Source organism: Python bivittatus, unplaced genomic scaffold, assembly GCF_059951505.1.
Source record: "Python bivittatus isolate LINGU-HERP-01145 unplaced genomic scaffold, Pbiv_v1 ctg000050_np1212, whole genome shotgun sequence".
Taxonomy (NCBI): Eukaryota; Metazoa; Chordata; class Lepidosauria; order Squamata; family Pythonidae; genus Python; species Python bivittatus.
The window spans coordinates 11,374,907-11,394,132 of NW_028277033.1; the positions used below are offsets into that span (position 1 = coordinate 11,374,907).

At 51.6% G+C, this 19,226-nt stretch overlaps 2 protein-coding genes across 5 annotated transcripts in view; one reads left to right on the forward strand and one right to left on the reverse strand.

The window, feature by feature from the left end:
• The first annotated feature begins 940 nt into the window (after positions 1-940).
• On the forward strand, positions 941-8,123 carry CDK1 (cyclin dependent kinase 1). Its single transcript, XM_088129988.1, has 8 exons — positions 941-1,075; positions 1,371-1,422; positions 1,787-1,943; positions 3,390-3,513; positions 4,362-4,532; positions 4,683-4,846; positions 5,531-5,672; positions 7,788-8,123. Exons 2-8 carry the CDS (start codon positions 1,386-1,388, stop codon positions 7,902-7,904), a joined length of 912 nt encoding a protein of 303 aa, XP_087986114.1. The 5' UTR covers positions 941-1,075; positions 1,371-1,385; the 3' UTR covers positions 7,905-8,123.
• Positions 8,124-12,929: 4,806 nt separating this feature from the next.
• RHOBTB1 (Rho related BTB domain containing 1) overlaps positions 12,930-19,226 on the reverse strand; it is a 31,906-nt gene continuing 25,609 nt past the window's right edge. Inside the window, exons 7-10 of one of the 4 annotated variants that reach the window (XM_088129977.1) lie at positions 18,470-18,620; positions 17,738-17,826; positions 16,747-16,852; positions 15,715-16,022 (exon numbers count right to left, since the gene is read on the reverse strand). In XM_088129977.1, coding sequence (XP_087986103.1) covers positions 15,853-16,022; positions 16,747-16,852; positions 17,738-17,826; positions 18,470-18,620 — 516 coding nt within the window. In that variant the 3' untranslated portion in view covers positions 15,715-15,852. Of the gene's footprint in view, positions 16,853-17,737; positions 17,827-18,469; positions 18,621-19,226 lie in introns of all 4 variants that reach the window. The other 3 variants (XM_088129969.1, XM_088129971.1, XM_088129982.1) reach the window with 3 other exon arrangements.

Sequence of the window (19,226 nt, forward strand, 5' to 3'; positions counted from 1 at the left end):
GGTGGCGGCTGTCGGGGAACGGGTCCGCGGCGCGGCCGGTCTCCGGAAGACGCTCCGCGCGGGGCCCGTCCCCGCGCAAAGACGCCGAGCGCAGGCGAGCCACGGCTCCGACGCCGCCGGCCCGAGGCTGGGCGACGTCGGCTCCCACGGCTGGCCGGGGGCTCGGGGAGATGGCGCCCACCCGTCCTCAGGCAGCCAAGGCCGAGAAGCGCTGCGCCGGCCCCACCGCCCGGGGGCCCAGGAGGCTTCGCTCCCCCGCAGCGCCCCAGCCCCCCAGGCCGCTCGCGCGGACTCCGAGCCGGTGCCCAAGGGCGCCGGGGCCGCGGACCCGGTTCGGCTGCGGGCGCGCGACCTCTCGGCCCGGCCGGCCCCCGAGGGGCGCCCCTGCTCGCGCCCCCCGAAGGCCCGAGGCCGCCGGGGGCGCAGCGCTGCCGGCGCTCCGAGGAGGCGCAGCCCGTCCCCGCTGCTCGCTCCGGGCCGCCGCAACGACTCTCCTGCGGCCGCGCCTGCCCTGCCCGTTCGCCGCTGTGCCGGGCAGGCGGCCCCGAGGGGCCCTCCGCCGCCCGAAGGAGCTCCCGGCTCGGGCGCCGCGGCGGACCCCGCCGCCCCGGCGCTCGCGTTCCGGGCGTAGGCTTAAGCCGCGCTCCCCGGTCAGCCCGCCTGGGGCCCCTCGAGCCGAGCACCGCGGGCGGAACCCTGCCCGCCGCCCCGGGGGCCCCGGCCGGGCGCAGGAGGGCCGCGGCGCGTGCACGGGGGCGCCTTTCCCGGCCGCGCCGCCGGCAGCGGGACCTTCCGGGGCGGGGATCCCGGCTGCGCCCGCCCGAACCGCGAACCTCCGGGGGCGGGGCGGGGCCGCCGGCGCCCGCCCGCCCGCCTTGCTGGGCCCGCCCGCGCGCCTGAGCCCGCGCTGGCGCCCGCGCGCCGATTGGCCCGTTTGAAAGCGGCGGCGCGGCGCCATTGGCGGGTGGGCGGCGGCGCGGCGCGGTTAATTTGAATCCGCCGCGGGGCGCGCAGGGCGGCGGCGGCGCTTTCGGTCCGGGAGGCTCTCGCGCCGCGCAAGCACCGCCGGAGAGCGGTAAGGCACGCGCCCGCGGGCGCCCCGCCGCAAGGCCCGGGGGGGGGAGCCGGCGGAGGGACGGGGCCCGGGGCCCTGCCGTCGCGGGCTGGGCCGGGCCGGGCCGGGCCGGGCCCGGCGCGTGGAGCAGCAGCAGGCGAGGGCGCTGGCTCCCGGCCGGCGCTCGGCCCCCAGGGGCGCCATCGCCGTGCGGGCCCCGCCCCCCCACGTGCGCGGGGGGCTCTGTGCCGCGCGGGGTTCCGGCGCGGCGGGGCGGGGCCCCGGCACCGACGGCCGCTCTCCCGGTTCGTTTCAGCTGGAGCGCCGCGCGATGGACGACTACACGAAGATCGAGAAGATCGGCGAAGGTAGGCGCGCCGAGCCGCCCCCGTGGCCCGGGCCCGATCGGGCAGGGCGGCGGGCCTGGGGCTGGCGAAGGGGCGGCCTCCGGCCTCGGCCTCGGGGCGGGCGGCGAAGCTTCGCCGTGCCCCGCCAGCCCCGCGTCCGCGCCCCGCGCTCCCCGCCCCGCCAGGGGGTCCCGCGGGGAGGCGGCCGCCGCCGGGGCAGGAAGGGCGTCTCTGCGGCGGCGCCCTCGGCGGGGCGGCGATGGCCGCTGGGCGCCCCCTGCCCCTGCCCCTGCCCCTGCCCCTCTCCCGCCAGCCCGGCCCTCGCGGGGGCGTCTCCGGGCAGCCCCCTGCCCGCCCCGCGAACTCGGCGACGGCTTCCCCCCAGGCACGTACGGCGTGGTGTACAAGGGCAAGCACAAGGCCACCGGGCGGGTGGTCGCCATGAAGAAGATCCGGCTGGAGAGCGACGAGGAGGGCGTCCCCAGCACCGCCATCCGCGAGGTCTCGCTGCTGAAGGAGCTGCGCCACCCCAACATCGTCTGGTGAGAGGAGCGGAGAGGAGCGCCGCGCCGGGCCCCGGAGCCTCCCCGGGAGCGCCCGCAGCCGCGCCGGCCTCTCTCGGGCTCGGGGCCTCGGCGAGGCGGCCGGGGCTGCCCGTTCGCGTGCAGAAAGGCGCGCCCCGCCTCGCCCCGCGCCGCGTTCACGAGCACGAGCACGAGACTCGGTGTCGTGGAGCGCCGAAGCGGTCCCGCGGCTGCGGCTGCGGCTGCGCGGTTCACTTTCGCGAACTCGGTCGAGGGTTAGAAGAAGTGCGGCGCGGGAGATTCTCAGCTGAACCGCCCTTAATTCAGCGGGCGTCGGACGTAGCGCTCTGGTTTCTTTCCCGCTTGACAGGTCGCGTCCGTTAAATCAAAGGCAAAAAGCACCGTGTCCGTCCCTTACGTACACGGGGGCAGGTTAAGGAAATTTGGATTTAAGGGACACTCCGTCACCCGAGCGGTCCGTTAAAGCGAGGCTTTGTATAGTTACGCTTTGGCTTTTTCGGTTTTGTGGTTAGTGACGTTTTGACAGCTTCTCTTTGGAAGACCGTTCAAGGAGCAGGGACAGCCGCGGAAATCAAAGTTGAACCGCTCCATATAATGCAGGAAATATTAATGGGGAGTCTGTTTTCTGCAAAGTGAGATAATTTCAGACGAGAAGGTGGCAACGGCCTTCCCTAACACCCGAGGCCTCCTCCAAAATGTACTGCTCAACTTGATCCCGCCCATGGAAGTCTTCAGGAGAAAGAGTCCCGCGCAGTAGAACGTTTCTGCCCTCGGCCTTCAGATCTCCGACTGCAAAACCACTGTGGTTTAACTCCGGGCTTGAGCTTCTGCGATGACGGTTCTCCCGTCCAGAAGTACCTCCGCTGAGTTTAAGCGAGGCTTCGGGGAGTTAAGCTGCAGGTGGTGGACCCTGTGGATCAGTGTGCGTGTTGGTTGACCCCGCCGTGTCTGTCTGCACCCCCTGAGGCCTAGCCGTGCTGTGGCCTTGCCTTGTGGCCACAACACGTTTATCTAGTTAAGGGGAACTTTAACTGGGGATGCGCGTGGTGGGGTAGTAAGGTTTCTTGCTTTTGAACGTTCATGTTAGACTTTTCCAGGCAAAACGCAGAGGGTATTAAATGGAAAAGAAGTCGGCGTGATGGGGAAACTAAATGAAAATTTTTAAGCTGTTGCTGCAGCTCCTTTTAGACGCCGTGCTAAAGCAGCATTTTTATCCGCTCTCAGTCACACTTGCTTCTCCTTGGTCCTTCCCAGTTGTGGGAGCATCTGAGCAAACTAGAGAAGCGTATTAATTAATGGCACAATTAGAGAATCGTTAATTTGGTGCATTGTGGGGAATAACCACCAAGCTGTTGGATGCCGTGGGTGGTTAGAGGGGACGTTTATGTTGGCTAGAACGAGGGAGTTTGGGCCGTTTTCATTTGTTTAAACAAATCTCTTCAGTCTTCAGGATGTGCTTATGCAAGATTCCAGGCTTTACCTTATCTTTGAATTTCTTTCCATGGATCTCAAGAAGTACTTGGACTCTATCCCATCTGGACAATATTTAGATCATATGCTTGTTAAGGTAAGAAAGGGTAAAATAAAATGAAAAGGAGGTTCTAAAAAAAATGTTCTCTTGCAGCTCATTTCTGCTGTGAGCCTCTTAGAGTTGAAATTGGTCGAAGCAGCCTAAAAGCATGCAAAAGTTAATAAAAAGGTCATTGCTCTCCCCCCCGCTTTTTTGGCCAAGGAACCCCCGCATGATAATTGCAAAGCCCATCATCTGTTAAAGACAGCTGGTGTGAGGTCCGCTGTGAGCCAAATGAGCTCAGATCTCCTTACTGCTTTGCACTCCTCGAAAAGCATGCAGTGCTCTCCTTAATCTGTGCTCAGGGACATCCATAAAGACATGTTTGTGACAAAGCATCACACAGTTCTGTGACTTACAGACTTGCATCGGAAATGCAAGCATGTAATCTTGGTGCTGGCTGATGAGGATGATGCCTGCCAGCGTCACTGCACGACGCTGTAGCTGGCTGTGGGTGCTGCTGTCTCCACCTCAAGCGAAGAATGTCCTAAGAGAAGCCAACAGATCCTGGAGACTGTTTCTGCCCCACAGGACCTCCAGGAAGCTTCAAATGTTCCAAGCTGACGGTGCTTGGGGGCTGTTCCTGCCCAGTGACAATTGCTTTTCCCAGAGGCTCAAGCCCACAGCTGGCAGGCTTCTGCAAGTAGGCCAAGGGATGGGCGCAGATTGTAGGTACCCGCTGTGGCCGATGGCACTTGTGTTTTCCGTGGAAGATGACCCACCTCTACCGTCTAGCGTTAGATCCGCAGTGGATCTTCGCGTGTCTCCCATGAAGTCCATCTCGGGGAAATGTTTGCGTAGCCACTTTCTGAAGTAGCCTGTCTTTGCTCTTGTAATTCTTTCAGAGCTACTTGTACCAAATCTTGCAAGGTATCGTGTTCTGTCATTCAAGAAGAGTTCTGCACAGAGACTTGAAACCTCAGAACTTGTTAATTGATGACAATGGTGTGATTAAACTAGCTGACTTTGGGCTGGCTCGTGCCTTTGGCATCCCTGTGCGTGTCTATACACATGAGGTAAGGGGGCTTTTGTGGCTCCTTTGTGTTGGATCAGACCCTCCCTGAAGAGGGTAATGCTTCTCCCTGTGAACGGCACGTGCTGTGTTGTTCCAGCTCTCTCTTTCCCATAGTGGGAAATAGCTTCTAATGGCTGATTTCTTGTGCCAGGTTGTAACCTTGTGGTACCGATCCCCAGAAGTCTTGCTTGGCTCTGCCCGCTACTCAACACCCGTAGATATATGGAGCATCGGTACCATATTTGCAGAAATGGCGACCAAGAAGCCGCTCTTCCACGGGGACTCGGAGATCGACCAACTCTTCCGGATCTTTAGGTATTGAATGATCCTTTGGGGTGCAAAGAATTTGCAGCTTGCGCGTCAGCTTTGCGTGCTGCCCGTCTGAGATGGATCGCTCTGGGGTTACCTGGTGAATTGGGACCTGTCTGCTTGTGATTTCCGCCCTCTGTCGTGGCAAGCGACCATACAGGTGGTCGGAGGGCGTCTGCGCTGACCCTTCGGAGCTGCTGCTGGGCTCGACGGGTTGAGCTTGCTGTTATGTCTGGCCAGGGCTGCAGCCTTGAAGGACAACTGCAGACGAGTTTAGAAGCGTGAAACAGCGTTTTTTTCAGGCCACGATGTTGCCGAAAGAAAAAAGTCAGCCTGCAGTGCACGTTAAGCAGAATCCACTCAAACACGTTGCCAGCTGCGCCTCCTGGTGTGGGGTGGGCCGATCCAAAGTCCTGCCAAGTTCAGGGCAGGAAAGGAAGTGCGCGCGCACACATACACACACACACCCGTTGTATCCTATTCCTTCCAGCTGGACAAAGGGAAGCAAAATGAGGTTCTCCTGCTTCAAGGTGGTTGCCTGTTTCTTCCCAGTTCTGGGGTGCCCTGGGGAAACGGGGAGGCACAGCCGAGGGAACCCACCCTCCGAGGGTGGGACTCCGAAAGCCTCCTTTCCTCTCAGGTCTCCTCTGAGGGCAGGTTCAACCCACCTTTGTCTCCTTTCCCTTGTAGAGCTCTGGGGACCCCGAACAACGACGTGTGGCCGGAAGTAGAATCCCTGCAGGACTACAAGAACACTTTCCCCAAATGGAAACCAAGTAGTCTGGCGTCTCATGTGAAAAATTTGGATGACGATGGCCTGGATCTGCTTTCTGTAAGTGACTGCGCGTTCTCCTGAGGGACGCACCCAGTGCTTGACCTTGAAATGTCCCATCCGCAAAGCCGCCATTTTGGGTGTTCCGAGCAGGAAACGAGATGTTTGTTTTGCTGTTCCTGGGTTAGGCTGGGTGGCCAGGCCAGAGCCACAGCCCCGAGCGGCCCAAGGAAGTGGCTGCTGGTCCGCAAATCTGTTTGATGAATTGCTGCTTGGAGAGGCTAGGATTCACTGTGGATTATATTTATAAATGGCTCTTCATACAGCCATTTGCTTCAAACACAAGGGTGTCCCTAATACAAGTGTGAAGCCTGCCGGTAAGAACGGTTTGGTTGGCTTGCGCCTTCTGAATGAAGGGACGTGTGGCTCCACTGGCTGGAATATTTGATTGTCCGCCCAGTTGTTCTAATAGATAAAATAGGGTTTTCCTGAGCCAGATAGGTGCAGATGAGATGCCGTTGTATAATCTGCCACGGGCAAGGTACCAGGAAGAGTTCTAGCAGATGAGATCCAGTCCAGCGTTTTCCCTCCTGCAACTACGCGGTTAAATTCTTCTTGGACGTGGAGGTCTTCCTCTGCTGTTCCTGCCCAGCAATTGGGATGTTTGGTGTGCAGGCGTTCCTCCATCCTGGCACCTCCCGGTACTCTGTAGTGCAACAGAGCCGTCATTCGCAGTGTCTCCGTGATGGGCTGGCCAGAAGGCTGGGTTAGGGTCAGTCTGGCCTCCAGTGGTGCTCCACGGCCTACCACAGGCAGTCATTACTGATCGTGCTGTTTGTGCCATTTATGAACACCCTTTAATCCCTTTTAGAGGTTTCTGAACCCTGGTTCCCGCTTCGTCTTGTAAGGGGTTCATCCATGGCGACGAGAGGCTATGCAGCTTGTCTGAGTTTGGCTTAGCATAATGTGTAAACTTCGCTCTTGTGGTTTGTGAATCACGGCTTATGACTTAGAATTATATGGGAACAAGTTCCTTATGGATTTTTAGTAGACCAGGTGTGAAACAAACCATGGTTTAGTCAAATCTAGCGTTACCTATGAGAGACATCGCTCTACTTTCTCCACGGTAGGCATAATCTAGGACATGTTTGTGATTCTGGCTTTCCATGTGCCAGCTTGTTTTGAGGCACTTCCTGTGAGGTTGTGTAGGGCAAATCTTCACAGACTGCGATCTATTAAATTGCTCCAACATAAAGAAGACGTTGCGTTCCTCATCTTGCGTTAGGCGAAGGGAATGACTGGTGGGCGTACAGCGGGCACTCCTTTCCTTTCTCTGCTCGGCAGCCACGCGGGAAGGCCCGTGGCTCCGGCACAGGACCTGGGGCCCCATCGAATAGAGTATCTGCCCACAGCCTGTCCCGTGCTGGCCACCAGCTTCCCTGCCCTGCTTTATTTGCTTTAGGGGTTTAGGTCCTTTCAGTTAACGGTCGGATTAGCAGCCAGGCTGTCGCAGGGCAGCTTAAGTTGGAGTTCCAAGAACCCTCGTGGGGCCCACGGAGACCCCAGAGGCACATTTAGAAGCTGAAAATGGGCGTTCATTGCGTCCGGTTAGGTGCTTTGTTTGGGGGTCAACACCTGTCCAGAAACAGGACACAACTGTGCTTACCTGGCAGCCTTGGACAGGGAGGGAAGAAGCATCAGCAGAGAATAACCCAAAGCGTTTCTCTTCTCTTCTCTTCTCTTCTCTTCTCTTCTCTTCTCTTCTCTTCTCTTCTCTTCTCTTCTCTTCTCTTCTCTTCTCTTCTCTCTTCTCTGGATGCTTTGTGACTGGCCATTTTGCAAGTGTGCCCGTAGCATGTAATCTAAATGCCAAAAGTGGCCTGAAGAGCTTGGAGACCCTTTGAATTGGGACTGAGGAGTATGGGCCTATCTGCTGACAGGTCCCTGCTCTGCAAAAATTAAAAGGCCAATGCTGGAAGGAACCGAAAGCTCTGAGCAGGAAGGGGTGTGACTAGGCCTCCCCCTGCCTCCCAGGAGAGCAGGGCGGCTGACGATGCCACTGTCTGCCTCGTCTAGCGTGAAACGCACGGTCCCGGGGACACCCATCGCTCCATCATTCTTGCCTGTGGACTGTCGGTGGGTGACGTGTTGCTTTGCCTTTGTTCCGGCTTGCAGAAAACGCTGATCTACGACCCGGCGAAAAGAATCTCTGGCCGCGTGGCCCTGAATCACCCGTACTTTGATGACCTGGACAAATCGAAACTTCCAGCCAATCGGATCAAGAAATGCTAACTCTTGGTTCGCAGAGAAGCTGAGGGTGTTTGCTGCGAGAATACCGAAAGCGTTGCTCCTGTTTTTTATACGTGTCTGTCTTGATCTGTTCTAAAATTATACTGTTTAGAGTGCTCTGGTTTAGATCCTCCTCAAATGTAAATATTAACCGATCCAGTCCTCAATAAAGTTGTGAACTGTTAATTATTCCCACCATTATATAAATAAATCCTTCAAATCTAGGGTCAGAGTACAGAAGACGTTTGTTTCTTCCGCTTCGGATGCTCAGCGCGGCTACAGGAAGAGGGCTGAAGGGCTTGGCCTTGGGGAAGCAGGTTGGACCAACCTGAGATCTCCCGCAGGCGCAGGGTCCGCTCTTCCTGTGGGGGTGAGCTCTGTCCCATGAAGTCCGGGGCTTGAGGCTGGTCCTTGCGTGAATCTCTTGAGCGGGAAAGAACCTGCTCAGCTCCATTGTGCGCGGCTTTAGGGAAGGCGACCGTCTCTCGCTCTCCTCCCTGCTCGGAGAACGCGTGGGCCGCCCACCGCTGCAGGCTGACTTTGGCAACTCCCTCCTTGGCATTGGGGAGGTGGTCTCCTCATCTTACTGGGAGGTCTCGGCTTGAGGTGCCGCAGGCTGCTGTTAAACCTGAGTCTGGTGAATACTTACCTGGTTCTTCTGTGAACCCTGAGACTTGTCTTACTAGCTGCTCCCTGAAGATCATCAGGCCGCTGGAAGCCCAGCTTTTCACACTGCTGACAGGCAGACATTCAACCGAAGCAGAAGAGGAATGAGGTAACCGTAAATGTAGTAACCAATTCAAGTGGGAAATGCGGGATCCTGCATCCACGGCTTGACAGACTGACTTGTTGGGGTGCCGTTTCCTCTTGAACCACAAGATGTCAGTGCAATCGCTAAACAGTCATGGAAAGATGCAAGGCGTGGTGGGAGCGTTTGGCCAAGAGGACCGACTGCAGTAGGGAGCTGAATAGTCCTTGAGTCACTAGCAGGATTAATGGGTGTGTGTGTGTGTGCACATGCACATGTGTTTATGGGGCAGCATTACACTTGAAAATGATTGGAAAGATTGCAAACTGTTTAAGTTCCTTGTTCCCTTTTCTCATCCTTGGTTTTGCCTGTCTGTTGGGATTACTTTGTAGATTGGAAGATGCTGCCTTTTTGGAAGAAGGAAAGGTCATCAAGCTTATTAAGTCTGTTGAGATCACATTTACTTAACATAAAGCCGCTCGCACCTAATTTTCAGTAATATTACTCTATACTGGGTATCCTCCTGCCCTCTCAGTGTTGTCTTTAAATCAGCTGGTGCTAAAGAAGCAGGTTCTTTGTGTTTCTGCTTGACATGCGCTATCTTTAGTCTTTGTGCTCCTTTTCTGGAAGGCTGGCTTGACTGGAGTAACCAGAGCTGATTTCTTAATTCAGCAGTGTTTTTAACGCCAAGAGCAGCGCAAGTCCTTCCTCTTGGAATCCAGTCGAGGGTTTGCCGCCCAAAGCAGTTCTCCTCCCTCCACTAGCGGTCTCCAGAGAGGCTGCAGCCCCCAGCCACCATCACGCCTGAAGGCACCTGTTGGGTGAGGCTGGTTGAAGGCTGAGCAGACACTGCCTCCTGGAACCACTGGCCTGTTTTCAGGATTTGGTGACCCTCGTGGTCGAAGGAAGCAATGGACTGAGAAAGAGGGAAGAAGTGAGGAGGGCCAAGGCCATGGCTTCCCGTAACCAAGATGAAAAACTGATTACAACTGCAGGTATAGCCGTGGCTGCAAGTGTGGTTCCCGTTTGTGTAAAATCAGGCCATTGACAGCATGTTCTTGAAGAGTATAGGGGTTAAAAAGCCAAATTTCTGAAATAGTTTTTCTGATAACTTGACTCAACTCTTACGAGGTTCATAAATCATACTAAGCCATAATTTGATTGATTATGGTTTGACTTAAGTTTACACAGGGCTAAGCCAGAAATCATGGTTATTACATCATAGTACGCGTTAGCATGATATGTTGAAGTTTAATTCCAGGAGTAGAATAGCAATTTTTGCAATTCTCTTGATTACTAAAGTCATTTATTTAGAGCTGCAGATGAAGTAAAATAAGTTCTGGTTCAGCAATAAGGACAAATTAAGACATCAGAGTATGTGAGTGAGTGTGTGTGTGTATTTTTTTAATTAAGAATTTTCATTATAATAGTAAAATTTAATATAAACTAAACTTAAAAGCGAATAGAGAAGTAAAATGTGCAAGGAAAAAGAAAAAAGCAATAATATAATAAAGAGAAAAATATAAAGAGGGGACTTCCCACCTTCATTATAAGAAGTATAAACAAATTTAGTAGCTTTTCACCCTCTCTAAAGTTACAAAGATGTATCTCTTCATCCCATATCCCATCTCTTATCCATAAATAAATCCATAAAACATAATCTTTTCAGTCCTGGTGTCAGCAGAAAGTCCATAAAGGTAGCCAGAAGTAACATATTTTAATCTTGATCAAATAAACCTCCTTTATATTCCTTCCTTTTACTTCTAACAATCTTAATCTTTAGTTCATTCAAATATTGTTGTAGGATTTGATTTCTCTTCATTTCTTCTTTGTCCCATCATGCAGAGTTCTTCAAGGCCTTAACTAACCTCTTTTGTAAATCCAGTAGGAAAAAAAAAATATCCAGGTCACTCTCTTGGTTTGTCATTTGTATTTCCCTTTTAAATTTTAAAGCCTCACCAACTTCTTTTGTAGATCACTGAAACATCCTTTTCTGTTTTAGCTTAGGAAGAAATACTGTAAAAGCACAGTCAGCAACTTGATGCAAGGAAAAAAATAATTTATTTGCTGCTCACCAGGTCTGCAATTCCCTTGCCGAGTCCCAAACTAGATGCCAGCTGGGATTTAGAGAGTCCCCTGTGTTTACCTCTGGCCACTGCTTCGTGCCCTTCTCCTATTAGTTCACGAAATCCTGCCTGATTAAAACAGCATAATTGAATGGAAAACGTCTCAGGTACAGTATTAAAATCAAGTTGGTATTGGGCTGCATAGCCTCCATTAAGAATCCCTCAAAAATGGTATTTTTTTACATTTTAAATGTAAATGTAAAAAAAAGTTAAAGTCTAAGAAATCCTAATCTTTTCATCAAACGAACCAACGAAACGGTTTAAACAAAGTTAACATTAACGTACTTCACTTGTAGGAGAATACAGTATATCAGGCACTAATTAATAAGAAATATTTGCATATGTTTTGTACGATTTCCTGTGTATCGGAGTGATAATTATGAATTCAGCATAATCAAATTGACTTGTTTGATCTTGGTTTATTTTTTTCCTGAAGAATGAATTTATATGTTCTGATTTAGCAATATAAAGCCATTTCATCCATTCCTTCCTTATTAAATGCGTCTCTTCCTTCCCCGCTTCTGCCCCCTCCCAAATACCTTTGGCTAATAAGTTGGAACAAAAAAATAAATACATTAAAAGGATTTCCGCCTCATGTCCTCTGGCAAGTGCCTCCAAAACTGAAATGTAGGAAATCTTAATTTTGACCCGTGAGGCAACTGCTCCTGTGTGGCTGCCCCGAGAAAGTTTACCAGTTTGAGTAACGTCATTAAAAAGCTGCCAGAAACCTCCTGACGGGCCCGTTGCTGGCCCCTCCTGACGACCGGTCCGCCTGCGCACAAGAGGGGCAATTCCTGCGCGCTGTCCCTGCGCTCACGGCTATTTTAATGTTGCTGGTCTTTGTTTCTCCTTTTGAAGCGCAGATAAATCTCGTTCTCTGCTGTTAAGAGTGAAACGTGCTGCTTATTTCATTTTGCCACCAGCATCTTCTGCTTTCTCAGTCAGACGAACAGCTCTGTGTGTTGGCTTGCCCTGTCGAGGAACTTTAGCCCTTTTCCCAACTGCAGAGCATCTGGGGCTGAAACAGGAACAGGGAAAGTCTGTTTCTCTGCTTCCACTCACAGCTTCCCATCTCTGGCCAAATGTGACACCCAGACGCTTTCAACATTAGGTGGATGCAGTTCGTTTTCACTTAATGCAAGTGGGGAAAGTCTGGCGGTGTGTCTCTGCTCTTCCTAGTAATTAGAAGGGTGATAGGGAAAATATAGTGCTTCCAGCTGGCCATTCATTCCCACAAAACGTTCAGAACTCCTGAACAATGTTCAACTGAGGGATTTTAATCCAATATAGGTAAGTTGTGTCTAGATTCTAGACTTTCTGTGTCTGCTTGGAGAAAGATCAGTACAGTATCTTTGGTTTTATTTGTCATCCACGTCTTAATCTGTGGCAGTCACCAACTAGTCAACTCTGGGTGTGACAATTAAAACTCATCCGGGTGGTAAGACCACCTTCTAAACGTTTTACTTGCTCTTTTAGCCCTCCAGAGTTGGGCTAGGTGATCAGACCTACCTTTCCCCTGACCAAAATGGTAGTCCATAAAAGGGAGACAGTTCTGATTTGTCTCAAGCCGTCATTATCATGTAAGGCATCTCCTTTAGATATGACCATCTCATGACCAAAGACATTCTGTGGAGGACCAACACGCACACATACATACACACACACACCCCAACACTTTAAACACTTTTTTTTGTTAGGGCATTCAGAAAAGACGTGCACACAGCCACTACAAACTCCAGCAAAGTGTAGGAGTAAGGAACAGCAGCGGAGCCTTTTAAAGTCTCGCAATTCAAATTAAATATTCAAAGTTCATACCGTCTCTGGAATGCTTAAATGATGCATTCCCCCACCGTCGTCTTTTTAGACCTTCTACACACAGCGTCATCCTCAACCCGTATCCTCAGTGGTATCCGTAGTATTCCGCCCCCCAGAACCTGCTTTGATGACGTCTCTTCTGTGGTGGATTTAGGAAGGCAAGGTGCAAGGGCCAGAGCAGTGTTTCTCAACACTGGCAACTTGAAGGCGGGTGGACTTCAGCTCCCAGAATTCCCCAGCCGGCGTGCTGAGTTGTAGTCCGTGCATCTTCAAACTGCCACGGTTGAGGAACCCTGGGCCAGAAGGGGGAATCGAAAGGGGATTCGGAGCCGCGGGTCCTGCTCACGTGCAATTAGTGGATGGGGGAAGGGAGGGCGAGGAGCACCGTGACCTCCCGCACCTGCCGTGCCCCGGGTGGCTCAGGACACGTGCTTGGGCAACAGACACTAGAAAGCAAGTGTGACTCTCCTGATACCCTCTGAGTCCCCCGTGATGGAAGCGGCATGCTCTGGGAATGCCCCTTGATAGCCCTCGTAATAATTCACAGCCATGTGGCCCACCCGGGTTCTCACACGACGCAAAACGGATCCAAGGGCAAGGGTTCTAGAAGGACTCTGGAAAGGAGCCTGAGTCGCTTTTAACACACTCTTTGAAATGAGAAGAGAGTACAGCCAATGATTAGGAAAGGTTTATAGCTAAACCATTTTATTGAGTTGCTTTTCCCAAAATAGAAACAAAAATAAATCTCCCACCAAGCTGAAAGGCCACAGGCAGAATTAAACCAAATGGACCAGCCACTTGGTCACAGAAGCTGTTAAGTGGTTCAACTGTTGGTTACTGCAATACCCCTGGCTCATTTATTCGCCTCCCCGGGTCAGGAATGCCACTGACACTGCCAGATGCAGTCGCGATGCTTGCAGAACACACCAGGTGTGGACATTTTACAGTGGGCTGCCCGTTTAGTCCAACACTCTTCCTCGCATCCGAACCAAGCCCGGACTCGAGGGGGCAGGTGAGGGGCTGAGCCCCTTAGCTCCCCTGTCCAGGGCTTTTGTTTTTCGTCTTTCCCTTTTGCTGAACCGGGCTCAGGAAGGATGGCCTAAGCCTTAGGCTCTGCTCCACCTAAATACGCACCCTCGGCTTTAAAAGCCCATCGCGAGGAATGAAATCTGAGCCGCAGTAACATCTCCTTTGCTTATCCTGCCCTTCCTTTTGCGATCGTTGACCAAAAGTTATAGGTACGTGCAAAAACCCTTTCCCTTCACAGCCCTTTGTAACAAACAGTACAATGATTTGTTTTGAAAATATTGACTATTTAATGTATACAGCAGAGGTATTTCTGCAGCGTCAGACCCTCTTCTGCTGCCGGAAGCAGAGCGTCTGCGGCCTTCGCGGCTGGGCCCTGGAAAGCTGGGCGGGCCTCCCGGCAGCCGATCCTGATTCAGCAGCGGCCGAGAGAGCGATCCTTCCCCTTGAGGAACCTCTGCCCGAGACTGCTCAGAGGTTGAGAAATCTAGCTCACCGATTGTGAATGATTTATTCACCTGCTTTACCTGTAAATGTGGTGGTGGTAAGTGGAGCGAGCTTTTTAAAAAGGACTTTATTATATTCGTATCCCTCCAAGGAATTGAGAGAACACCGATGGGAGTGAGCAGCCCAGGTTCGCCTCCACCTGGAGGGGATACGGTCTTAGCTCCTCCAGCCCTCCTGTCCCAAGAGGTAGCCCACTGACCCCTGAAGAATGTTTAAAAACGGCGTCAGTACAAGGTGCCTCAAAATGCTGGAAACCTGGTGTCTATCCGTACGGTATTCACCAAAAGGTCAGGGGTTTCATAAGATAGATTTCCCGGCACTTTTAGAAAGCAATGAGATACTCAGACAGCTTAGTTGGGAAGCTGTCATTTCAGAAACGGGATTATTTGGACCAGAATGACGCTGTTAAAATGCAGGTGGGTGATTGTTTGTTCTTTTGTAGAATAATAAAAATGGAAGAGATCAGTTTATTTAAGGAGCCCTTAACATGTGAATACTTATAGAGAAGCAAAGAATAGTATGTGGAAGTTTCTCCAAAGAAAAGCCATAGACAATTCTGAAGAAATTGTCCAAAATAGCAAAAAGTGTTGCCGCCTTTGGATTTGAAACAGAGAAAGAAGACATAAGTGAAGATCATGTTCACTCCTGACCTAGATAAAAAGGAGAGAGTTGCACACGGTGGCCGCCTTCTGTCCCAACATGGCAAATACATCACGGAGCTGAAGAATATTGTACGCTTCATATTCTTTGGCTGGTCAACCAATTACAATCCTAATGACTTCTGCTGTTGATGGATCTTGTTACATCCCATTTCTTCAGACAGAAGAAACAAGGATTTAATTGCTATGAATGCGGTCCTTGGAGGAAGGGAAAACATCATTCACCTAGCAAAACTTGATTTGTTGCTAGGCTAGCAATTTCAGGGAGGTTTTTAAAGCCATTGTTTTATTTTCAATACTCTGGTGACTGATGGTGGTGGTGAAAAGAAACAGAGGAGATGCTTTAAAGATGTATTGTCGAAGGCTTTCACGGCCGGAATACGATGGCTGGTGTGGGTCTTCCGGGCTGTGTGGCCGTGTGCTAGAAGTTTTGTTTCGCCAGCATCTGTGACCGGCATCTTCAGAGGGCAAGAAGATGCCCTCTGAAGATGCCAGTTACAGATGCTGGCGAAACGTTAGGAAACAAAACTTCCAGGACACGGCCACACAGCCCGGAAGACCCACACCAGCCATGCTTGAAAGACTTAGATCATTTTGCAGAATCAGAGAGAAAATAACACAGAAATATTATTTAAAGACCTTCATCTACAGACCCCCACACAGGCACACTCATTCACAAGTATAAAAATAGGTTCACTTCGGAGATCAAAACATTGATGCTGAATTTCTTGTTAATTAGTATAAAAAGAAGAAAGGGGTACCCATTTCAGCTTATTAAAATTGCAGAGCTCCTGTCTAAGGAACAGTTTCACGCCCTGAGGGCGAGCTTGTGCTTCCTGATCGTGGTGATCCCTGAATGCGGGTGGGACGCAAGGAGTGGCTCCGGGAGGTCTCTTCCGCTAAGCGCTTGGCCTGGTGGAAGACCCACTGAAGGGAACGGGAGCGGCCCAGAGAAATGTCTGCCGTGTCCCACCAACTCCAGCCACGCAGGGGCAAGGCTAGAGGCCGGTGCTGGGCTAGAAGCTGACTTCTTCCCAGCTGCAGCCAAGATGTGTCTGCCTTGTCTTTGCTCAGGCGACCGCAGTAGACGGATTCCAGAAGCACCACTTCCTTTTCGAATGACGCTTGTGTAGGGCGAGCTCTTCCTTCTCTCGTTCCCTTTTAACCCGCTGGAAATGATCTTCTTCCTTAAGGTACCAAATGGGAGGCCAACGGTGTTTCTCAAAATATTCCTGATTATCTATGATAAACAAACAATACCTAGTAAGTGTAACGATATTTTGAATCTTCAAACTCTTAGAAACTTGCCTATATTCGTGAAGTCCGAATGGTTAGGAAAAGCTTGGTTTTTGGTTCATGGTTATCTTCATGGAAAAGATAACCATAGGAAAGTGTTATCTATCACACAGATTTCAGGGAATGCAGAATCTGAAACCTTGTGCAGATTTCTGGGGGGGGAAACTCGTTTCCCTTTTCAAAACTCCACTGAATTTCAAGCTGTTATGGGGTGGGCCTGAGAACATCTGGGATTTCCTGGTTGAGATGGAGGACATAGCTCTCTATCTACTTTCAGATATCGTATTCTCAAATAGAGAACCCAGAAAGAGGTGGTACGTTTATGAAAAACATAAAATGCTAGACTGACATAACTCAGAATGGACATTCCTAGTCTACAGAAGAGTTCATCAAAATGCTTGAAACTGAAACGTCCCAAACGCAGAATAGGATGTTTCAGGGCTGTATCGTTTCTGTTGCTAAATGTTTTGCATGCTTAGTTTTCAGGGATTCTGCAGCTATAAAAAAGGCCTTAGAAGTTATGTTATAATAAGCAATGAACCAAATAAATATCTGCAGGTTGGCGTAGGCTGAAACCCTTTCTTCGTCGCAGGCCTGAAGGAGGAGGAGAAAACGCAGATGTAAATATTGAGAGAAGGCGATGGAGAACGCTTGCCAGAAGCTCTTACCAGGAGATTTCATTTTAATTTCCTTCCGGAACTTCGAACAAACGCTGTTATAGTTAGTGCAGATGTAGTGCAGGCACCAGGCTGCCAGCTGCTTGGCATTGTGGAACTGGAAAAGAAGGACAGGGAACATTCTGGAGCCAAGGCAAGAGGACGTTTCGAGGGGCTGCGCCACCTCCACCGCACACGCATTGCCTGGTGGGAGCTCTTGGCAACTTGGTCTGAATCAGACGCTGGGAAATTTGGAAGACGGCTGGAGCAGGGGCTGGTTCCCTCTGCTCAGTTAGAGGAACTCCTAACAGCCCACGTGGATCGTTCCAAGGGGCACTTTATGGCAGAACAGGGGGAACGGGCTTCGCCCTCTGTTAATCGTGGAGGGAACAGTGCGAAACTGATGGACCAAAAAGGGAGGGACTTCGTACCATGCGAGGACTCTGGGAAAACATCTCCCAACCACCTCTTGGGTATTTGGGACTGAAATCCCCACCGCTCACAGTCATCCCAGCCATGCTGACCATGAAAGATGTACTTTGCAGTCCAGAGCAACCAGGCTGTCATGTTTGTCCCCATCTCCAGCTGTAAGGAACCTGGAATCTGCCTTTGCAGGGGAGAATCGGGATGCACGGGAAGAGTTCAGTATATGTTCTCATCCTGCTTGCTGATCCCCCCCCCCGCCCCGCAAAGACACACTTCATCTCACTGAAGACTGATTGGAAAATGTGTCTGTCAAGGTGTTGAGTAGCTTTTGTACTCCGAGCTTTGGAAAAGGAGCAGCAAGATGAGAAGCAGCAGCAATACTGGGGACATCGCTTATGCGTCTCCAGCCCATTTGCGATTGTCATCCCAAAGTAATGTTTAAAAAAGTATGAAATCTTCCCTTCATCCATGGGGAAGAACTGCATATACTCTCCATGCATATATTCTTCTCCAGAAGAAAGAACGTTTTTTACAATGTCACAGGCATGAAAAATATTTGCAATAGAGTGACACCGACCTGGGCGATTTCCAAAATGTACAACACTTCTCCATCTATGCTAACGCCGCTCATGGCCGTTCTGGTGAGCGCCTGCACCGTGTGTTGCTCTGTTGCGGGAGAGAAGCAAAGACCGCCTGCCCTGGTAAAATGGCTCCCGCGCGTGTGCTTCACGGGAGGCCTCTCCCTGCCCTGCCCTCCCGTCCAGCCTTGGTCACTGCTGCTGTCGCCACAGCCGAGGAAGGCGCGCTCTGCCTGCTCGCTCTCGTCCAGCCCCTTCTCTCTGAGACGAGGGGCGGTGGGAGGGGATAAATATCATGACAGCTAATTCCAAGAACACTAACACAATAATTAACAAACTCGGGCTGGAGTAATAAATGGAACTTGGGCTGCTCCTTCCTGCAAGATTTGCTTAAACTCAATTGCTTAAGATGTTATTAGGCTCTCAAAGTGGAGATTTACAATGGAAACTTTAATATTCACACTCTTTCAATTAAGAATAATCAGGCTGCCTAAAGGGCATTATGAATTGCAGCCTGTTATTTGCTTTTGGTCTCTCAAGCAGGCACGCGCGTTTCCAGGGGGCTCAATTAATTCATCACGGAGAGATGTGGAGGGAACACTACGTTTTCCTCATTGAAAATGCATATTGCATTTCAGAAACAAAGTGGCCGAGGAACGTGGCAACGAGCAGGGCTAATCCCTCCCAGACCCCTGGCAGGAAGGGGAGGGCAACGGGCTGAGGAGGCTCACCTGCCAGCGCGGCCAAGTGGGACAGGCACAGTCGGTTTGCCAGGGCGATTAATTCGAGGGGGTCCAAGTCCTGGCTGGCTGAGAGTTGCTTGGCGTACAGATAATCCAGGACTGCTTGCATGGCGGTCTTATTTATGTTGGGAAGAGCAACCTGAAAGGTTGGGGAAGGTATTTTTAAAACGTTCAGAGCGAGCAATAATCCAGTCCAGGATAAAGACGCCGAGCCGTATGGCTGTGCTATTTTTTGCCTGTGTTGTGAGATGTCTAAAAAAAGAGGGGAGGAGAATGGAGGAGGCTCCGTATGGCACGGAAGCATCGGCCTCCCCCAAGTGGGAGAAAGAGAGCACAGAAGAGACCCCAGACCCTTGACTTTCCAGCCCCGGAAAACCTGCTTCGGTCCTAATTCTGGGGGGTGAGTAGAGGGTTCCCGTGTGCTTGGAAGCGTGCCGTATCCCTGTACGGAGCTAGAAAAGTAATTATTTCAAAAGGAGATCTCAGACATAATCGTGGTGCATTTACTTCTATCGGAAAACAGGCAGGATTAAAATCTGCGTTAACGCTTGAGGCCGCCGCAATACACTGACCCAAGGCTGAGTTGCTCCCTAGTGAGCAATAGCTCTTCTTGTGTGATTTATAGTCGTGCGCGCCCGCACACACACACACACACATGTTCTGCAGCTTACGGCTGTAACTGTACAAACAGTTCTCCCCACTGTAAATCTGCACTACAGCAAGCTTGCTAGTTAGGTGATTTACT